Here is a 22,815-nt window from a genome sequence, read left to right on the forward strand (position 1 = left end):
TATATGTATGTGTCAGTGTTCGAAACTGTTTTAGGCACATTTTGCAACGGGTAATTTCTTTAGTGTGAGCAGTTTCTGAGCTCTGGGCGCAGTACCCAAGATTTCAGATTAAAACTGGAGGACCTTGTTCTGCCCCCCCACTTCCATCTACTCTCTGAAGACTGTAGAAGAGACCCTCTTAAGAATATTAGGAGAGTGGGCAGGGGAAGGACTAGAGTAGACCATGTGAAAAATGAACATATTTTAGCTGCAGTTCATTCATTTTCAGCTTTGTAGTCTTGCTATTAAAAAGGACGTCTAGACATTCCGTTGTTGCGCCCACAACCTAGCTTTAAGTGCCATTTAGCTTCTAGCTTTTATATCTCGGTTTCTATTGTAACACTGGTCTGTGTTGTGCGCGACAAATTCCAGAGAGGCCATCCTGTTAGGCTGCATTAAACTGTAATGGGTTGCTTTGAAGCCACTTCAGAGCCAGATGGAAAAAAATCGCCCCCCAACAGCCCCCCCCCCGTATTTTGCGAGAACAAAGGTGGCAACCCAGTTGCAGAAGACCGCCCCCCCCTTCAAACCCTGTCAGGGTGGAGAACTCTGTCTCAGCTCCATTCCTTTAGCGCCCCTTAGTTGTACAGTGGAGAAGCCCCCCCCCTTTTGAGTAACGATAATACCCACAATACACCTCACTCACTCAAGTCGCTCTCTAGCCCGCCATCCACCCTTCTAAGACCTGATTGGCTCAGGCGGGGGAGGAGTCGGAGAGAGGATTGGCGAGAAGGGCCAGCCAATCCCCGGGCGCCGCCACGCCCCCGCTTCTTCTGCCATTGGCCATCTCTTCTACCTGGGCCCCGCCGAGGATTGGACTTGTGGAAGTTCCCCCTCCCCAACTCGTTCTCGCGCTTCAGAGCAGGGTGGGCGGGGCTGCTGTACGTTGCGGTGCCCGCGGATTGGCCAGTGCCTCACCTGCGGGGCACGGCTATTGGCCGTGCGCGTCTCCCCCTCCGCCCACTCCTATTTGCCGCCCCGCCCAGTGTGTGCCGCCCGATTGGCTGTGGCGGCCCGGCCCGGTATCCGGGTAAGATGGCCGCGGTAGGAGAGTGCTCGGTCTCTGTTCCGTGGAAGTCGGTTTCCCTCACTCACATCGAGTACCCAGAAGGTAAAGCCTCCAGCCTCCGGCGCTTCGCGGAGCCTGTTTTCTTCTCTCAGCTGTAGGTGGGCTTTTCGCCCTACGCCCAATTCATATCCGTGAAAAAAGGCGAGGTTTGGGCTTCGGGGAGTTCCTGAGGGGATCGGGTGGGAGCTGCCAAATAGTGAGCCATTGACTAGCAGCGCTGTGAAGCCGGGCGGCGGCGCATGCGCGCTTCGGCTGCCGCTCTTTGCGAGATAGTGTACTTCGGGGGCTGCAGTGCGCATGCGCGGCACCTTTTCTGCTTTGGATTTCTCGTCCCAAGAGTGCAGAGTTTGGGGGGGGGGGAAAATCACCTTTACATTTATTGTATTTATTATGGTCCCGCTTCCGATCCCCTATTGGCACCTCCCTCTTCCTGGCCGGTTCCATCTAGATCTAGATCTATTCTGTTTTATTGGAGTTAAGTTTTCTTTTGCCATGCCTCTTTGTCACACCAGTTACCAGATGCTACTTTTGCAGGATCACAGACCCATTCCTGGAGAGATCCTTTTCCTAACACACTTGGAACACAGAATGCTGCCTTATATTGGGCCAGACCTTTGTTCTTTCTAGGGCAGTGCTGTCCACACTGACGGGCAGCAGCTCTACCAGGGTTTCAGGTGGGGAGGGGGGCAGAAATGTATTTTCCCGAACACTACTTTGAGATGCTGTTAAGGATTGAAGCCAAGACCTTACACATGCAAAGCAGGTGCTCCTACCACTGAGCCAAATGCCCTTCCTCCGAAATAAAATAAGATTACAGTCTTTGCGCTTTTAAATAAAGGGTGGGATTCAACACAATGCTAAGGTGATTGTTTTCACAATGCAGGGGGAGGTGCAGAGGAGGGGGAACCTAGCTAGCAAGAGTCCTTGCACTGATTTCCACTAGTGCAGTAGTTCTTAAAGGGTGTGGCGTGCCATACTGTTGTGACAGGAGAGGGTGGCAAGTGTGGCAGGAAGATTCAATGACAATCAAATAAACATTTAAACATTTCAGTGTAGAATATTTAAGTATAGCATCGTATAATATAGCATCAAAATGTTTTTTTTAGATATACAACCAGAGACAGTATCCATGCCTCTTTTCAAGAGCGTTGGCTATTCATCTACCATTTTCCACAACATATTGTTGTGAACGGGGATTTCCAACTGACAGATAAGAAACAGCAGAAAAGAGAAAGGTTTCTTTATGTTGATGAGATGAGAGTTTATTTGTCCCAAATTCGACATAATATAAATGAGATTACTTGGCAAAAACAAGCTCATACCTCTCATTGAATTTGTATAAATATGTAAGGTACATATTAAAAGGCTTGTTTATAATTATATTTTGGGAATTATTTCTGTTCTTATGTAGTTACATTTTTTAATACTTTCTGGATGTCCCACAATCAAATTATAAAGTAGTTGTGTTGTATGTTTTAATCAAGCATTGCTAGGACTTGTTTCTCTTTGTTTTCCAATTTATTTCTTATCAATAAAAATATTGGTGTAGCACAAGCAAATTTTTATTCTGAAAGTATGACCCAGAGAAAAAAGTTTGATAACCACTGGAGGAGCAGAACAGAGTAGTTGAATCTGGTCCAAAGGGGTGATTGAAATAATAACTCAGATCATTGTCTTGTCTAGCTCAGAACTGTCTATACTGACTAGGAGAAGTTTTTGAGGGTTTCAGCCAGGGACTCTTCTCCCAGCACTAACTAAAGGTGCTGCATGTGGGAACCTGGCACCTTCTGCATGCTAAAGATGTGCTCTGCTACTGAGTTGTGTCCCTTCCAAATAACATGCAAAGCTGTGTTATTCAGAATCAGACCCTTGATCCATCTAGCTCAGTACTGAGTTGAGGAAGCTCTCCTGATTTTGAAAGAGGGCTCATACCTGGAATTGTCTGCATGCTAAGCATGTGCTCTGTTATGCTTTTTTTCTAGGAAGCTTGCAGGCACGGTGCAAAAGCACCAGTCTTTCCTGCCTCCCATCATGTGACCGTGCAGCCATTGGCATCTAGAAGCAAACTATCTCTGAATAATGGGTTTCTGAATGATCAACAGGATAAACCCTAATGGTGCAAAATTGTATTAGGGTCAGTGGCTGAGGAAGGGGGTAGCAGTGGGTGCGTGCCACCCCGGGTGTCATCACTGAGGGGGGTGACAAAAATATGAGATAAAGAAAGGACTCACGAAACTTTTTAGTTCAGTCAAGAAACTTAATGGAACATGGGCTGGCACTAACCACGGGGCCTGCAGCATGCCCAAGCGACATGTTTCTTCTGGGAGTGACATGGTGGCTTGGGTGCCTGCAGTCTCCACGCTGCCTGAAATGGCAGCTTCAGGCAGCGTGGGGCTTACATCTGCCCACTGCCTCTCCCTCAGCCGCCCTACAGCTGAGGGGAAGGTGGTGGAGACACCCGTGCAGCTTGCCCTACTTCCATGGGCAGATCGGCCCGACCCTGGCTGCAGGACGCATGCACCGTACCAGGTGCCCAAGTGGCTAGCTACACCGATGATTAGGGTTTGGTGTTTTGTTTTGTTTACATTTTTTCCACATATCTTTTTCAAGGAACTCAAGACAGCATACATGAATCTTTTCCATCGTATCAATTTTGCCCTCAGAACAACTCTGCATTGTTGTCGTTTGACTGAAAGATAATGACTGGCCCATGGTCACCCAGTGAGATCCCAACACTCTTAACCACTGCTATGAACACCTGGATGTCTCTAGAGAGCACCTGAATAGGAACATAGGGAGCTACCTTATACCGAGTCAAATCATTGGTCTAGTATTGTCTATACCACCCTTTCTCAACCATGGGTTCCCAGATGTTGTTGGACTACAACACTCATCATCCCTAACCACTAGTCCTACTAGCTAGGGAAGATGGGAGTTGTAGTCCAACTGAGGACCCAGGGTTGAGAAATGCTGGTCTATACTGACTAGAAGCTACTCTCCAAGATTTCAGGCAAGGAATCTTTCACAACCCTACCTGGGAATACTGCTGAGGATTGAACTTGGGAACATCTGCATGCAAAGGAGACTCCCCACTGATTTTGTAATGTATCTGTAAAGCTTCATTTGACTGTACATTTTATTGGGATTGTCCTGCTGATTTCAGGAGACTTGTTTAAAGAATAATTTATATGGCTGTATTAGTGTGCATGTCGCTTTTCAAAACAAAGCCTAAAATGTTTGTGCTTTACAAGTTCTGTGATCCATCTCTTGCCTGGCATTTAATTTTTAAACTTTAAAAGCAGCTACAGAATGTTCTGATTTTGATCAGAACTGGGATGATGAAAGGAATGTGTTAGTTAGTTTCCTTGATCTGAATCCCCTCCTCACAAAAAACTGCTATTCATCCTGATGAGCAAAATAAAAATACAGGCAACTGTATCACCACCACCACCACCATGGGGGCATGATAGCATATTTATTTAAGTGAAGGGAAAGGGTTAAATTCAACTGCTTTAAAGTAACAAAATGACAGGATGACCAGTAAGAAATCTGCATCATACACACCAAGGGGTAGGGGGAGAAATCCCTGCCCCAAGCCACTTGCAGTCTAAACTTCCACTTTACATGTACCAGCAAAATGTACCATAGGACAGATGGGAGTGAATGGAGTTGCAATGCCAGGGGAAGCTTTGCCTCTCCAGATGTTGCCTTACTAAAGTTCCCATCAGCACCAGCCGCCAATGCCAGGGATTATGAGAATTATCGTTCAGTAGCATCTGGAGGGCCACAGGTTCCTCACACCCGACTTAGACTATGTGTGTGTTGTCTCAGCTTAGGGAAGAGGTGACTTTGAGAAGGAGGAGGAGGGAGGCATTATGGGAGTGAGTTCCAGGCATAGGGAACAGCAATGTAGGATGGGAGGGTTTTTAAGGGAGCAGTAGAAGATCATTGGGTGGCAGAGTTAGGATCAGCTTGTACGTTTGTAACTGGATCTCCCAATCTTGCTAGCCTGTGGCCTATTTATTTATTCATTTGAACTCTGAATATTTCAGTAACTCAGGGCTTTAAATTCTGACATGACTTAGTGCTGCCATTTGCTCTCTTAAGTGCCAGAGCCCAACCCTAAAATAGTGGAAAGTGCTTCTGAGAAGGTTTGGAGTGCATTTCCCCCGAGTAACCAACCGAAAGAGGTCTCTTTGTGTCCAGGCTTCCATACTAGGGTGTGGTATTTCCAGGCAGACCTGCAACTTGGTATTCTTGTTTTTTTCATTTCCAGACACTAAGCACTGTGGGAGTTAGACGCATTGTGGTAATGAGGGGGGGGGGAAATCACATGTATTATTTATCTCTCTTTCTGATACTTGGCTCCCTTATCTTGTGCTTCCTGCATTAAACTGGGATTTCTTTCCGCCTGGCAAGCTGACTGTAGAGGAGTATTCTAGAGTTGTGTGCGTGTTGCTGAGAAAGCCCACTCAATTCCCATGATTTTGGCACGGGGGTGGGGAGAGGCAGAGCTTCTGAGTGAGAGAATGTATGGCTTTCAGGCCAGCCCAAACTCATCCTTTGATTCCCCCATGCACCCACCCACCCGCGCACACATCCATTAACTAATGGAATTATTGGATTCAGTTTTTATAAAGATTGCATGCTGGAAGGCAGGGCAGGAGATAAAAATCTCCAAAGCCGCACCTTATGTACTCTGAAAAGCATAGTTCGGCAGTAGAGCAGCTGCTTTGCATGCAGAAGGTCCCAGGTTCAATCCCACCCTGGGGATGCTGTGATGACATGCTGCCAGCTTGTGTAAGCCATAGTGAACTAGTTGGACCAATGTTAATGCCTTGGTTGAGGCCACTTCCCAAAAGCAGGGCTGTTCCTTATATACAAAGAAAATGGAAGTAAATGATCATAGGAAGCATCCTCTTCATATTTCTAACCCAGGGTATATAACGCCAGTGGGAGCCAGTAAGCTGCTGAATGCTTCTTAATGGAAACTGCAAGAAGGGTGAGTTGTGGTTGTGCTTATGGGATTCCCATGGGGCATCTGTTTGGCCACTGTGAAAACAGGATGTTGGACTAGATGGGCGCCGGCAATATTTAGCAGGGTTCTCATCAACGCCAGCCAGCATTGCCAATGGTCAGAAATGACAGTTGCTGCCAGCCATCCCTTGATCCCATATCTCTAATGAACAGATTGATCAGCTGCAGATTTACCCCAGTCTGAGTAAGGAGAGCCACATAGGTAAGCAGGTTTTCATGCTATTTGCTGCATCAAGGACTACAGAATGAATTGGATGAGCACAGCTGATCCAAAATTTTTTTTTTTTGCTAACATCCTTAGGATATGCCTCCCACACCACATCCAGTGCATTTTGCATTCACACCCACTTAAGAGTCATGCAGCATGGATATATAGCATCTGTGCTCTGAAAGGCATTCTGATTTATATGAGTGGCAACCCAACAAGTGATCCAGTTAACCCCGAAAAAAATTCTTTTCCTGGATCAAAGTGAAAAATGGCTTAAGACCAGATTTGCACCAAGATCCTTTTTGTGAGTGGAATGTGCTTGGCCACATCTGCTTGTTTCCTACTTGAATGCTAGCGCATGTGAGAGTAAGAGAAGCTGGTAACTGTATCTGGAGAGCTTCTGGATTCTTTGATACTATTTCTAATTCAAGGAATAGGTCAATGAAAATAGTGAACACACAGCATGTCTGTGGTGTTTTAAAGTTCTGAGGCACCAGGCTGGCAAAGTTTGAAATGGAACCTGCCTTTTATTCAGGTAGGTCAGTGATAGTGAGTCCATGACCCTCCAAATATTGTTGGACTCCCACCTTCCACCAGCCCCAGCTAACGCAGCAGTCAGTCTAGTGATAATGGGGGTTGGAATTTCACATCATTTGGAGGGTCACAGGTTCCTCACGCCTGAGTTTAGAAGCAGAATTCCCTACTGTGTTTAAGAGATGGAATAAGGCCTCTTATGTACAGTTCTGGTCCTGGTTGCCTTGCCTCAGAAAAGGGCTACCAAAATGATCGAGTGACTCCTCTATTAAGATATTAAACTAAAAAGTTGAGTAAGAGGAGACATGAAAGAAGTTTATAAAATTATGCATAGCATGGAGAAAGTGGATAGAGAAACTACAGGAAGGGAGAGTGCTCAAATCCTTTTTCCAGATGTCCCACAGACACTATGAGAACAGGTTGCTAGACTTGCTAGGCCATTGGCCTGATCGAGCCGACTCTTACGTTGTGTTAGAAGAGTCATTCCCCATAAAACGGGAAATAATGCCACTTCTTAGGCTGGGGTGAAGAACTTGTGGCCCTCAGGTTGTTGTTGCACTCCAACTCTCATCTGCCCCTTAGTCAGCAAGGCCAGTGGTCCAAGCATGATGGGAGTTGTAGTCCACTAATAGCTGGATGACCACAGGTTTTAACCACCCCTGCTTTACATCACCCAAACTCTTTGCCTATATTAGCAATCATAAACAGCTGCCTTGTAAGGGAAATCAGCTTTAAGACACACAAGGTTTAGGATTGAGGGAGAAGCGAGTGTTCATTTTAAGGCTGTCTATGGAATTTGTAGCTGAATAAATTCTTAGTTGACAGCTCCATCCCTTGGCCACTGAGCTACATGCCTGAGAAAGCCAGACCCCTCTTTAAGCACATCAGAGTTCAGATGCTGATGAACTGATAGAAGCCGAGTCAGGATGATGAAAAACTGACTTTGTACTTTCTACACCAAATCTATGCCTAATGAAGGCACCAGTCAAGCCTCCCTGGGAAGAGCATTCCAGAAATTGGGAGCCACTGCAGAAAAGGCCCATTCTCATGTTTCCACCCTCACATGAAGAAGGGCCTCAAATGATGAACGCAGAGTCTTTGACAGTTTATAGGGGGAGAGGCAATCCTTGAAGTATTGCAGTCCTGAGCTGTTTAAGACTTTTATACGTCAGCCAGTGCAGTCAGGTCAGGATCAGTGTAATATGCTCAAACCATCTTGCCCCACTGAGCAACTTGGCCGCTGAATTCTGCATCAGCTTAAACTTCCAAACCATCTTTAGAGGCAGCCCTATGTGTAATGTGTTGCAGTAATCCAGCCTAGAGGTTATTAAATATATTTCTTTTTTTACAACCCTCCCCCTCATTAAGATGTTACCTCAGCCAGTTCCATCAGAGCTTGTTGTACTTTCAGTCAGTCAACAATTTTTTTTAAAAAAATGAATGACTTGTAAAAGATGAAAAATCCTGACATCTGAAAAAAGAACACAAGTAAATGAGTTTAATAGCATTAATTATTATTATTTTTGAACAATCTTAAATTTAAGTAACAGAAGTGGCATTGAATTTTGTGGTTTAAGTATCTCAACTTTCACCCAAGGTTCCAGCTCTCATGCCAGTGGAGAGTCTTGAGAGTAAGTACACCTGCTGACATTTCCAAAGCCTCTCCAGAGAGGAGGGGTCTCTTGGAGGTCTCTGGGGAGCTCTGAAGGTGAGAGGTTTAGACTGCCTTCACCAACATGGTGCCATCCAGATATTTTGGACTTCCATCAGCCCTAGCCAGCAACTAAAGAATATAAGAATGTAAGAAGAACCGTGCTGGATGAGACCAAAGGCCCATCCAGTTCAAATCTTCTGGAAGTCACCAGGTTAACAAAGGCTAAGAAGTGGCTTACAGTGGATTTCTTCAGATCAAGCACCAGATCACAATCTGTGGTAAGATTCATTTAGACTGTGTACATACCAAACACCATCTCCCCCACCCCCAAAAAGAGTCCTGGGAAATTTAGTTTACCCTCCCACAAAGCTACAATTCCCAGCACTCTTTACAAACTACAGTTCCCGGGATTCATTGGAGAAAAAGGAAATGTGCTTTAAATTCATGGCATGTGTCCAAACCATGATATGGCTTACATGGTTCCCCTCTCCAGCCACCTTCCCTGAGAAACCCCCAGAGGCCCATCCCAAACAGCAGGTTCTGAGGGTGTAACAGCATCCCAAACCACAATTCATCTTCTCAGATGTAGCACCAAGCCACAGCTTACTGTACTGTGCAAACCAGCTTCATTTGCTATATTTAGGCATAATTATTGTCCTAAGGGATAGAAACTTGTCCCTAGTGTTAATAAAAACCTATGTTTTTTTGATGTTGTGTTCTGCGCTCAGTATGCACTTTGTAGATGGGAAGCTTTGCCCCCATGTTTGTCCATATATGTGTACATAGGTTCTGCATTATGCAAACACCTAAGGGCAGGAGGAGGCATCTATGGGGTCGTCCCCAAGGATGGCAATTAGCAAGCAGAGACCTTAGGAGTGTTTCTTGGGGCCAGAGTCTGCCTGTAGGCCACCTGTTGTATCCTGGAGCTGCAGCGTGAATCTTCTGCTCTGGCTCGCTAAATTAATTGGTCCCTGCTGCGGAGCCATCTGTGCCAGCTTCCTTGTACGGAAATAATGGTGTGTGTCTGTGTGTTTTCACTGAGACTCATGTTCTGTTTATGCTGCTGCATGGGCAAATGAAAACCCTCTCGATCCCATGCCTGTTGTCTGGTTCTGGTGCTGAAAACATTTTTAGCTAGCTCTGTAAGACCCACGGCCTGTTGTACATTCTAGAGCCCCTAGAGTAGACAGGCATGATCCATGAAAACAAAATAAAGATCATTGGTCCATCTAGCTTTGGATCCAGCTTTGCATTACCTGCACTGACTGGCAGTGGCTCTCCAGGGTTTCAAACAGTCTCTCTGTTGAATATTGAGATGCTGTTGAATATTGAACCTAGGACCTTCTGCATGCAAAGCATGAGTTTTAAGATATAGATATGTCTCTTCCCCTAGAAATAAAAGTATCCTGATGATTATAGATAAAAGGGATTTTTGTGTGTCAGAGGGGGACATAGGAATATAAACAGGGACATAGGAAGTTGCCATACACTGTGTCAGACCATTGGTCCATCTAGCTCAGTATTGTCTATACTTACTGGCAGCACCTCTCCAAATGTTTCAGACAGAGAGCATGATGTAATAGATATCCTTAAAATATCAAATTACTTTCTTTGAGTCCACAATGCATTTGATGACATGCCTGGGATTCCCTTCTAGTCTGTTTCCTGCTGATGTTCAAACTTGGACCACTCCTCACAAATTTTTTAAAAAGCAGAGGTGAGAGGGTGGCCATTAGGAAGTCTCGTGCAGTTGGACAGCGCCCCCCCATGCTTTGGACAACAACTCACATCAGCTCCAGGCTCCCATTAGTTGAATGGTAAGCTATCAAAACTGTAATGTGAGTATCTTCCTGGGTCAGCCTTCACCAACCAGGTGCCCTCCATATTATAAGCTGTTGGGAGAATGGCTGTGCTGGCTGGGGATGATGGGCCAATGGCTTCAAGTTACAAGAAAGGAGATTCCAACTAAACATCAGGAATAACTTTCTGACAGTTCTGCCAGATGACCCGTTGAGGTACTTTCAGTTCTACAGTTCTGTGATTCTATGAATGTATGAAAACAATACTTTCTGGGGAGAAATAAAGCACTAGGCAATTTCCCCAAAATTTTTCCATCCTTGGCCAACCTGGAACCCTTTAGATTTTTGTCTTACAACTCATAGGCTCATAGAATAGAGTTGAAAGGGACCCTGAGGGTGATCTGGTCCAACCCCATGCTATGCAGAAATCTCAACTAAAGCATCTGTGATAGATGGCCGTCTCACCTCTGCTTAAAAACTTCCAATGAAGGAGTGTCCAACACCTGTCAAACAGATCTTACTGTCAGAAAGTTCTTCTTAATGTTTAGGAATCTCCTTTCTTGTCATTTGTTCATTAGTAGCAACAAACAGATGTTGTTTGCAAATGAAACATCAGGCCAGGCTTGGCAAATTTCAAAGTTTTTAGTTTTGCTTACCAAATGCTGATAAAATAAAACATGCTAAATTAGATTATTCTCTAGGAGAGGGATGGGGAACATCTGTGGCTCTCCATATGTCATTGGAGCCCAATTCCCTGACTAGGTAAAATTCACTTTCATTGCTCCACCCACTTTTGCCTCTGGCCCCGCCCAACGCTGGAATATGGCCTTCAGAAGGTTGCACAGAAGAGAATGTGTCATTCAAACTGAAAAAGACTCCCCATCCCTATGGTTTAGACCAGAGCTTTCCAGACGTTTCATGTTGGTGCCACACTTTTTAGACATGCATAATCTCGCAACACAGTAATTACGTTTTACTAGCAAACCGGTTAAACTAACCCCTTTCCAGCCCCAGGAGGAGCGTTCATGTGAGATACCTACACACTGCTGGCAACACAGTAACGTGTCACAACACACAGTTTGGAAAGCTCTGGTTAACACAATACTGGACAAGATGGACCAATGGTCTCATGCTGTACTGGACAGCTTCCTCTATTCCTTTGATGCATTTAAGAGGTGTTTCTACTCAAAAGTAGTTCCCATTGAGTTTAGGTGGACCTAACTTCCAGGTACTTGTGTGAGTATATCTCAGAGGTGTGGAAAATTTGGCACTCCAGATGTCATTCAACTCCCAATTCACACCAGCCCCAGCCAGCAATGGCCAACAGTTGGGGATGTTGGGAGTTGTAGTCCACCATCATCTGGAGGGTAATAGATTCCTCATTACTGGTGTATAAGAATGCAGCTACAGCAATCTTCATGTGTTGGCCAAGCTTTCATATCTTTACAACAGCCCTGTAAGGCAGGCCAGCTTTACAGTTTTTATGTAGCAAGCAGGTGACAAGGTGGAGGGGGGCTGATGATGTGAAGGGGGAGAGGACGGCTTTCAGGGCCTCCCCAAAAGCCTTTTGCCAGGGCGAGTTTCAAACCGGCAGCCTTGTGTTCCTCTGTGAATGGAAAGCTTTGTACTGATGACCCTGAGATCATTGCCCTTTAAAGCAACTGATATCCTGTACCAAGTTATCATGCAACCAAAGGTTTTGCCACAAGCAGACATCCAACAGGAAATGGTGGCGGCCGGGTGTCTGGGTAAGAAGGATGTGGTTTGGGTGCTGTTCATCTATAGGCTCTGTTTTTCATATTTAGACTATGTTGCTGCGGTAAACCTCATAGTTTCCTCTGGAGTTGGAAGGAACCTGTTCATTAGGGCTCCCTCTCTTTTGTTCTCTCTCACTCTTTTTTAATTGCCTTATTCATAAAGTACAGTGTTACTAAGTTTTTAATCCTCGCAGCATCCCTGTGAGGTAGGTCAGGGTGGAGGGAATGCAGCACTGGTGCAAAGTCACCAAAGAAGCTTCAAGTCTTGTGTGGGGATTTGAACTCGAGTCCCCCTTAGTTCAAGTCCAACACAGCCAGGGTCCTTGGGCCTTTCTCCCCTCAAAGCACAACTCCTATTACATAGTTGTCTAAAGATGGTTAAACTTAGTGGCCTGTAGCACACCTGCTTGTGGTTAGTTCCATAAGTTGCACACGTACTTGAAAGTAAAAAAAAAACAAAAACATTTACAGCCAGGCAAGATTACCTTTTGGGCAAGTTTTATCTCTTTTTGTCTACTACCCCAGGTGACTTCACCGGATTTATTCTCGCCCAAGCAAGCCTGAGCCCAATTTTCATCATATTCGGATTCATCACACTCATCGTTTTCAAGAGAGAGCTTCACACGGTGAGTCCTGCTCCTGCTTCTCTGCCCCCCTCCCCAAATCTGGGTCTAGCCTTTTGTGTTCCTGAACTCACGTCTCCTGCTGGGGCCTGGTAGCATCTGCTTTCCTTTCTCTCGTTTCCCCTTTCCTGAAATTGTCCCCATCACTCCCTTCACCTTGACCATCCCATGACTTTCCTTTCTCTTACATCTGTAATTATAACTATTATTAATTCAATTTCTTACCTGACTGTCACCATCAGGTCCCAAGATGGGTTGCAGCAGTTTAACATTTGGAATGAAAAACAGTTTAAAACAAAATTACAGGCACAGAAATAGGGTGGGTCCTTAAAATATGCCTCTTGTCAAAGGCCACGTTGAAGAGGCTCACCTTCAGCATGTAACAGAAACTGTATTGTGACGGTACCAGAAGCACCTCTGCAGGGAAGGAGTTCCACAATTTAGGGGCTGCCACAGACAAGGCCCTCTCCTGGGCTGCCAAGAGGGTGGAGGAACTACCAAGAGGGCCTCCTCTGGCAATCTCAATACCCTAGAGGCTCTCTAGGGAAAGAGGTGGTATTGACAATACCTTGTCAGTTGTGCCCAGTAACTGAATAGAATAATAGAATTGTAGAGTTGGAAGAGACCCAGTTCCTGTCGTGCTGGAATCTAAATAAAGCATCCATTACAGATGGCTACCCAACTTCTGCTTTAAAACCTCTAAGGAAGGAGAGTCCACAACCTTCCGAGGGAGTCCATTCCACAGTTGACTCTTCTTGACAGAAAATTCTTTTTGATGTTAATCGGAATGTCCTTTCTTGTAATTTGAATCCATTGGTTCAGGTCCTACCCTCCAGAGGAGAAGACAAGCATGCTCCATCTTTCATGGGACAGCCCTTTAGATATTTAAAGATAGCTATCATATCTCCTCTCAGCCTCCTCTTTCCCAGGCTACACATACCCAGCTCCTTCAACCATTCCTCATAAGACTTGGTTTCTAGAGCCTTGATCATCTTGGTTGCCCTCCTCTGCGCTCATTCCAGATTAGCATGACCTTCTCCCTGCAACTGTTGGCTACTCATGTATACATCAGGGATTTCCTTTGTGATTTTCTCTTTCTTCCATTTCTTATGCACGCCCTTCTTAAATATCAGCTCACCTGTAAGCTTATGCACACTGGTTTCTTTAAATTCCTCCCACTTTTCTGTTTTGTTGGAGTTGTCTTCATAGATGAGTTCCAGAAGGATAGATACCTTTAGTTCTATTGCAGCAGAAAGAGGAAAGACCCTTTGACACTATGAGGCAGGGGTGGGAAAACCCCAGCTCTGGGAGCCACACCTCTCCTTAATTTTTTTTTAAAGCCTGACTGGAATGGAAGAGGAGGGAAGAAACTTCAACCTGTGTTTTTTACAGTGAGGCCAAAGGTTCAAGCAGTGCAAGAGAGAGAGCCATAGGTATGTTGCCATCCAGTGGGCAGCCATTCAACCTGGAGCGCCAACCCGCTCCTTTATAGCAGCTAGTGGTGAACAGTCATAGTTATCCATAACCATCAATTGTCTAAATTGACCCAATGAGATAGCAGTACGCATGTTGCAGCAACATGGCAAGCCAACGGAATAAGAGCAAGAACCAGCTGACATGCTCGTGCATGCATGACCTGGTCTTGGCTGTCGGCCAGAAGTGAGGAACAGGCATAACAAGAACAATTGTAGAAACCAGGTACAGGGAACTTTTGTCCCTCCAGATTTTGGGGTTGAGCTCCCAACTCCTGTCAGCATGGATCTCATTGTGCCTTGGCACCAGCAGGACTTGCTCTCAGTGCCCATCAACCAATCAAATGCTGACAGCTAGCCCTAGTGCTATTGGGAGTCATTTATTCCAGTGGGTCTGCTTTGAATAGGACAAACATTGGATAGAGCACAAGGTTTCTGAAGGGCTCCCTGTTCTATATGTGCTTGCTCACCTTTGGAGGTCATCATCTTTAATTGCCCCTGGCTTTGAAGGTTGGGCAGGTGGTGAGAGGGTTTCTTCTCCTGTGTTGGCGCTCTGGTTGCAGAATCCCAGGGACATTGGCCACCTTGGTGAGTCTCAGATGCAAGGTTAAAAACAATTTGATGCCTTTGGGAGTTGTTTATTGGCCAAGAGAACATGTCAAAAGAAACTGTGATGGGACCTTGGGGCATATTAAATGAAATTAATATTCACAAATCATATCATATCAATCATTCATATCATTCAATCATATCATAGCATATCACATATCATATAATTGAATCAACCAATTGTTTAGAATTCATTGCATTTCCAATTTAACCACTTGCAGTTAGAGAAATATGCAGTTCATCCTTTGAAGTCACATTAGCTGAATTTTTGAGAAGGCAGAGATCACTTTGCATCAACATTCTGAATGGAGTTACCGTATTTTTTGCCCCATAGGACGCACCGACCCATTTGACGCACCTAGTTTTTTGGGGGGGAAATAAAGGGGAAAAAATTATTTTCCCCCCCCAGGTGCGGGGTTGGGGCGGGGGAAGCCCGAGCTTCCCCCGACCCCAGCCCCCAGAACAGGCTGCTATCCGCTAGCCGTGGGAGAGCTGCGTGACTTTGTGCGGCTCTCCCACGGCTAGCGGAGCGCTGCGCGAAGCCCCAAGCTTCTGGGTGCCAGCAAGGTCTCCGTTAGCCGTGGGAGAGCTGCGTCTCCCACGGCTAGCGGATAGCTTCCTGAAGCCTGGAGAGCGAGAGGGGTCGGTGCGCACTGAAATCCCAAAAGCAGGAAGATATTTGCCCATCTATTTCACGGGATTTTTTTTAAACAACAACAAAACAGTTGCTGCTGAACTTTATATATGTTTTTTTATGTTATTTAATTAAATTATTTGGTATTGGACTCTATTATGATGCTTATAGGGCTTATTTTAAACCAGAAGTAGCCTAATGAATTTGATTTTTGGCTTTTAATGCAGAGGTGGGATGATAATGCTTTCTAAATCCCTAGAAGAGTCAAGCTAAACAAATTATCCTCTGTGCAACAACCAGTTGATCTCAAAAATCACACATCCCTTTTTGTCCTTTTGCAGATCTCTTTCTTGGGGGGCCTCTTGCTCAATGAAGGTGTGAATTGGCTAATAAAGAATATTATCCAGGAGCCTCGTCCTTGTGCAGGTGGAGTATTGCTGGCAGGGAAAGGGCGCAGCTGACTACAGACCTGGGCATTGTTAATGAGGGTAGCAGTTCTTATCCACTGTCTTTGCTTATGGAACGATAAAATAACTACATTTTGTTTTTGCTTTTTTAAAAAACGTTTATATTTTTCACATTACAATCAACAGCAAAATTCAATAATGAAAGCAGCCAGCTAACAACCAGCTGACCGGGAAACTTTGAGAAAAATCATTGGTGCGGGCTTGCGGATAGCCGCACATCAATCACCAAAGCAGACTTTATCATACAATGAAATGCTGCTGCTGCTTCTCTGCCATCAGATTGCATTGAGTGCGTCATTCATCTTCCCTGTAGTAACAGAGTATAAAAGTGGATCTATTTCCAAATATTTACATTTTTATTTATTCATTTATTTACTGTATACAATACCACTTGTATTGTTAACAAACACACCTCAAAGTGGCCTAAAAAGAGATAAAACAGTAGAATCATAAAAATTACAATAATTTAAAACTTTTGTAAAAAAACATTTTTAAAAAAATCAAAAAGTGCATTGACTTCCTAAATATCTGGGTAGGCCTGTCTAAACAAAAATGGAGCTGCTGCCAAAAGCAGTACAGTGAAGGAGCCTGCCTGATATCTCCAGACAGGGAGTTCCAAAGTGTGGGCGCTGCCACGCTAAAAGATTGAATTCTTACAAATGCAGAATAGGTCTTATGCGGTGCCTGTAACTGTGGCAGTTCCGCTGATCATTTTTAACTGTTCAAGTTGCTTTAGTACAAAACGTCTTTACCGCTTCAACTGATTTGGGGGCAGCAGGGAGAGCACTTCCTTCAAGGGGTTGGGGCTTTCTATAGCCAGCAGGTAAGAGGTAGCATCTTCCTCCACATCCTCTGGCAACATTTAACCCAAACATATACTCTTGGGGAGTCGGTCCCTTCTTGATCGCAGGGGAGGAGAGCCAAGCAATGCTCCTACAGTCCAACTAACATTTGTGCTTCTTCTTCCTCCTCCTCAGAAATCCACACAACGGTTTTTTCCAAGTACGCCATGCCTTCCAGCCATTCCCAGTTCATCTGGTTCTTCTCCATTTACTCTTTTCTCTTCCTCTATTTAAGGTGAATAATCCCTTTTCCTTTTGATGCTGGTGGATAGGGTGTTCCAGCCTTGCTTTTAAGTTTATGTAGAGCTCAGAAAAGGGGGCTACATTTACAGTGGTCTATTCCTTTTTCCATTCAGTTAGATTAGGCTCCCTTTGTCCCTGACCACTGGCCATGCTGGCTGCAGGGGCTGATGCGAGTTGGGAGTCCCCACAATATCTGGAGAGCCGCAAGTTCCCCATCCCTGATCTAAGAAGAGGCACCCTCCTTCCTCTCATGAGGGAATGCCGCTTCTACCTAGAGGCATCCTTCCATCTCTTGCATGCAGCCACGAATGCTGCTTCTCAGATCAAGGATATGGAACCTGCAGCCCTTCAGATGTTTGTTGGATTATAGCTTCCATCATCCCTCACCTTTGGTCTTGCTGGCTGGGGATAATGGGAGTAGGAATGGCATCGTAAAAGCAACAAAAAGCTGGATTTATGGTGTGAAATCAGTATTAAATGAACAAGGGGAATCTTGGTGAAGCTTTAAGTGGATTATTTTTATTTTTACTCTGCCTTTGATTAAAGTGTTTTAAGAAATTGATCCAACAAGCACAGAGTCTGCTGACTTGGGGGGGGGGGGTCCATCAAAGTCAAGTGTATAGACCTTAAAGAGGTGAGAGAATCTTGAAACTCATTAAGGGGTACCTGTATGATGCATGCACTTGCCACACAGGCAAACATTGAGATCTTAGACATTTACCTTAAGGTGCCATTTTAGGTGTAAAAATAAAAGATACATGTGAACAGGCCCTTATATGTGAACAGGCCCTGAAACTTAGGATTTTTATCCTGTGTTGCATAAAATCAAGTATCAGGTTCCATGTGTTTTTTTTTAAATGAAGGATGCAGAGCTGGTGTGTGATAAGCTTTTTCTTTTTTAAAGGAGCAAGCTCTAAAGTATCTGTGTGGGCCTGAGCTTGCTGGATTGTGATTTTGATGCCTTGCTTGTTTAGTGAGAGGTCATTTCAGTTAAATATTTTTGTCTCCCAGAATGCATCAAACGAACAATGCAAAGTTCCTGGACTTATTGTGGAGACATGTCCTCTCCTTCTGCCTCTTAACCGTGGCCTTTCTTGTCTCCTATAGTAGGTAGGTCAGTTCCATTTTGTTGGATGCTTTCTTGGGGCAGCTCTTGGTTTTGCTATTGGGACTGATGCATTCATTATTAATGGTTTAAAAGCTTCAGTTGTTCCTGGAAGCAATGCAAGAACTCTTTATTCAAATAAATGTTTCAGTAAATATGCAGCAGGGTATTTTGATGGTGGGTGGGTGGCTTTTTAAAATTATATTTATTTCTAATCTCTTCTCTTAGCATGAGAAGAGCCCTGCTGCATCAAGCCAATAGCATATCTCGTAGACCTTTTGCCTGACATTGCTACGCTGTGCACCTTTCTCTTGCTGTCCATCACTGGTGGATGCTAGAAGGGCAGAGAAATGCTCAGCATTGCAACATCAGAACAAATTATCTTCTGTGTGGTGATGGAGGAGAGGGGCAGGAGCTCAAGACTGGACTCCCATTTTTTGCCTCTGTTCCAAAGTGCAATTCCACTTTGAGTAAGCAGTGAAATGCCCATTTAAAAAAAGATGTATTTTTTCCATTAACTATTCAGCTTGGGTCCAGCCCAGACTTGCACAAGTCAATCCCATAGTTTTGTCATCTGCGCTGTTCCTCAAACTCATCTGCTGTCTTCCCCTGCTCTGCTGGTGTGCTCCCAGCTCTCTTCTCTACTTCCTGTTTAGCAGTAACCATAGTTTTGTCTACAAAGTGATTTGAACTGTGACTTTCCAGTTCCAGTTTGGAGGCAAACTGTGGTTAGTGGTAGCCACTATTGGCCTCATTCATGTACCACCACATCAAGCTGTATGATTAACCATGAACCAGGATGGGAAGGTGGCCCTGATAGCCAAGCAATGAATTGGCTATCCTTTGGGGGAAGCGGGGATAGGTGAGGGGTAAACAGGGTCTTTGTGAGCTTCCCTCTTTTGAGAAAAGGTGACGGTGGTGCTGTAACCAGCTGCCTAGTATGCTCTCTTTCTGTATGCTTTCATTCTGTTGCAACACACACAGAGTCTATCTGATGTACCACTCCTGGAGCCAAGTTGTATATGGAGGGATTGTGGGGAGCATCATGGCGATAGTTTGGTTTGCATTCACACAGGAGATCTTAACACCATTGTTCCCAAGGATAGCTGCATGGTAAGTCCCCCTTATTTGTTCTGCCTCCCCCCCCCCCACACACCTGAGACCAAATTGCTGCTCTGGAATCTTTCTAAATTGAAAGGCAGGTCAGAAATCCTTTGAGTTTTATTGGGCAGCGGGTGGGAGAAGCTCCTTTGTGTGTTGGGCTGGGGTCCCTTCATATAGAAATCCAGTATGTCAGGGAGAATATAGTACAGAAGGAAACTCAGGTGGCTAAGTGCAGAGTTAATTGTCATGCATGATGCCTCATAGGAGAGTAAATAAAATAAGCTTATTTTTGAGCACTTGCTGTCCGGATTCTGCTTTAGCGTTGAATACCTCAGTTTGAATATCACAGCAAACCATAGTTGAATATTTGTTTTGGTGTCTGCCAACCATGGCTTGTCAAATTCAACCAACCAGCAAACAAATCAGTACTGGAAACCATGGTTGGAGGTGCAGTTGCCAGTCATGATTTGTGCTGTGTTGTTTTCGTTGATCTCTGAATTGACAAGCCATGGTTACCTCCATTTCTTCAGCTCCAAAGGTTTCTATACTATGGGCACATGAGGAAATCTGGGGGCTGAACAAAAATGAAAGCAGGTAAGCAGCCGTAAGCCATAGTTTACCTACAACGTAAGGAAGCTCAGGTCATGGTTTGTGTTCCAGAACCATTCTTGGCACATAGCTTGGTTCTAATACACTCTCTGAATTAAGACCTTAAGGAAGTCACCACTGTCATTTGGCAAATCCCTTATATTTGTCAGAGTGAGGGAAAGGTACCTGGGACTGAGTGACTATTCTTTTATTCTTAAGCAAAATGTAATTAGACCATCAACTATCCCAAGTGTATCAAATGCTTTAATTCAGAATCTGCCTTGTTTTTTGCTATGTTGATTCACTTACAAGAATTAACAGACTTTACAAAAAATAAGTTTGCTGAATTCATGTTCTCTGTCTCCTTACTTTCTCCCCCTCTCCCGTCTCCTTCTTCTGCCAAACCTTTCCACTTCTTCTAGGCGATTATCAGAGTTTTTCTTAATCAGAGACACCAGTCTCATCCCAAATATATTATGGTTCGAGTACACAGTGACCAGAGCAGAAGCCAGGTGAGGATTTCATGCACGATTGGGGTTGGGAAGGGTGCTGCTGAGAGGAGACCATTATTCCCTTCTGAGAGATACATTTCCTTGAGGAATAGGGGGTCTCCTAACAATTCTGAACACCCTGAACAAGCTACAGCTCCCAGAATTCTTTGGGAAAGCCATGACTTATGGAGTATCATTGTGCTTTAAAAGTACGATGTGGGTGTGATTGTTCTATAGAAATCTCTTCCCTTCTTGAGTTACTAGATTTTATTATTGACTCCTTGGTTAAAGGCTTGAGTCTTTACAGCTGGGAGGTGCTGGGGACTGAACCTATGGCCTTCTGCACACAAAGTGCACCCTCTGCCCTCTGAAATCAAAAGCCTGGGCAGGGCTCAAAAAGCACCTTGATAAGATTTGAACCACTTCCTTTTTAAATTGCAGGAACCGACAGCGTAAGCTGGGTACAAAGCTCCAGTGAATATGGAAGGGAGATGTTAGGAACTGGACTGCACGAATTCTGTAAGACAAAAAATAAAAATAAAAATAAAAAAGCAAGGGCCAGCATTAGAGAGAGAAAGAGACCTGTACAGAGCTGGAAGTGAAGGAAGGAGCCTGTTAAGAGATGGACCAAAAGGAACGGAGGCAGGGACCACCACACCCTGAAGACCAGAGGCCTTTTCCAGCTAGCCGGATCCACACTCTGCTGCATGCCGAGGACCATTCAGGAACCAGCGACCCATTTATATACCGCAGCTGCACAGCATCTGACCGGGAGGGTGGGAACAACCCCTTCCCCTCACTCGGCCATTGCACGTCTCTTGCGCAGACTCCGCTGATGCAAACAGAATTGCTGGAGGGAGAGAACTGCAATGCACCTTCTCTCCCCCCCTCCCCCCCACCTGTCCCTTCATCTCAGCAGGGCCTGCGCAAGACACCCTTTTGGGTTGGTTTTACCTGTGAATTTTGAAAAGTCTGAAACAGGGAAAGGGGGGGGGGATATATTTAGCGTTTTGTCAGTGGGGGAGTCAAAATATTATATGTCTGTGACTCCCCCCACAAATTGATTTCCCCTTTTGCAGCATGCAATGTACACACTATTTATTATTCCTTTTGAAATAAAAACTGGTTTGCGAAAAGGGGGGGTGGGGACCCTGTGATCAAGTGTTTTGGAAGGCAGCTGATTCATCTCCCTTTGGCAGGAGTTGAGAAACGTGGATCACTGGAGCGGAAAACAAGGGGAGCCTTCTTTCTGTTAGTTTAAAACTTTATCATGACTGTTCAGGGGCATCTGGGCCAATCCCAACTGCACTTTGTATTGATTTTAAGAAAACTACACTAGTGATGTTTCTGCACTGTGTCAGCACAATACAAAAACTCAATAGTAGGGCTGGGTGATATATCAATATGTCATCCAAAACCAGTTTGAAGTCCGTATTGTGATACTGGTTTCATCATTTTTGACCTGGCAATATATCGCGAATTATGATGTGTGTTAGGGCTAGGCGATATGTCAGCCAAAACAGCTTTGAAGTCTATACAGTGGTACCTCAGGTTAAGAACTTAATTTGTTCCGGAGGTCCTTTCTTAACCTGAAACTGTTCTTAACCTGAGGTACCACTTTAGCTAATGGGGCCTCCCACTGCCGCCGCACCGCGCCGCTCAATTTCTGTCCTCATCCTGACCAAAGTTCTTAACCCGAGGTACTATTTCTGAAGTGTCTGTAACCTGGGGTGCCACTGTATCGTGATATTGGTTTCATAATTTTTGACCTGGCAATATATTGCGAATCATGATGTGTGTTTGTTCGCTATGCAATAATCACAATGCGGGAAAAACCGTGAAGCCAGTCAATGCCTCTACATGCATTCATCCATATTGCAGACATCGTGATGTATCAGTATATTGCGATGTTTATCTGGTGATATATCACGATGTTTAAAACCAGGTATCACCCAGCCCTACTCAATGCTATCTTTTTATTATTATTCAGATACCTGTACAAATTGTTTTGTTTTAATTGTTTTATTATTTTAGAGCCAACTTCACCAGTGACCCTATATTTTCCTTCCTTTATACTTTCTACCCTAATCTTTTTTTCCTTCCCCAAAATACTGCTGCAGACTTTCTTACTGGTAGTTTAAAATGCAAAAGAAGAAAGCACCATCAAGGCATCACTCATTCCCTTGGTGGCTTCAAATTTATCCCCAAGTTGCCCCCCCAAAAAAACTTTTAAATACTCAATAAAATGTTTTTATGGTCGTTTTTGGGTTGCCAAGTGTGTTTGTTTGACAAGTGTAGCTATATGGAGAGACCTCTCCTCCACACATTGGTAGAAGCCTGAGGACATGTGCCTTGCCCCCAGGTTTGCCTCAAACCCATCAAAATATGCATCCAGCTATATATACAGCCAGCCATGATCCAAACAAACATTACAATTACTTCCTCTTTGAAATCAGTGAGCCTTCAGGGAGTTGGCCACACCCAATTTACATTGCTTTCGACAAAACGTAGGCTGAAATGCTGTGTTTCTTACCTGGGAG

At 44.6% G+C, this 22,815-nt stretch overlaps 1 protein-coding gene across 2 annotated transcripts; it reads left to right on the forward strand.

Moving 5' to 3' along the window:
* The first annotated feature begins 1,014 nt into the window (after positions 1 to 1,014).
* On the forward strand, positions 1,015 to 22,537 carry DOLPP1 (dolichyldiphosphatase 1). Of its 2 annotated transcripts, XM_081897969.1 has the most exons (9): positions 1,057 to 1,150; positions 6,047 to 6,110; positions 12,623 to 12,723; positions 15,777 to 15,861; positions 16,880 to 16,979; positions 17,999 to 18,097; positions 19,077 to 19,205; positions 20,207 to 20,296; positions 20,717 to 22,537. In XM_081897969.1, the coding sequence occupies exons 2-9, from the start codon at positions 6,083 to 6,085 to the stop codon at positions 20,751 to 20,753; spliced, it is 669 nt and encodes a 222-aa protein (XP_081754095.1). In that variant the 5' UTR covers positions 1,057 to 1,150; positions 6,047 to 6,082; the 3' UTR covers positions 20,754 to 22,537. The 2 variants fall into 2 exon arrangements, with proteins under 2 accessions (XP_081754094.1, XP_081754095.1); XM_081897968.1 differs by lacking the exon at positions 6,047 to 6,110 and having other exon boundaries at positions 1,015 to 1,150.
* The last annotated feature ends 278 nt before the right edge of the window (positions 22,538 to 22,815 follow it).

The sequence above is a fragment of the Podarcis melisellensis genome, assembly GCF_964234715.1.
Source record: "Podarcis melisellensis genome assembly, chromosome: Z".
Classification (NCBI taxonomy): Eukaryota; Metazoa; Chordata; class Lepidosauria; order Squamata; family Lacertidae; genus Podarcis; species Podarcis melisellensis.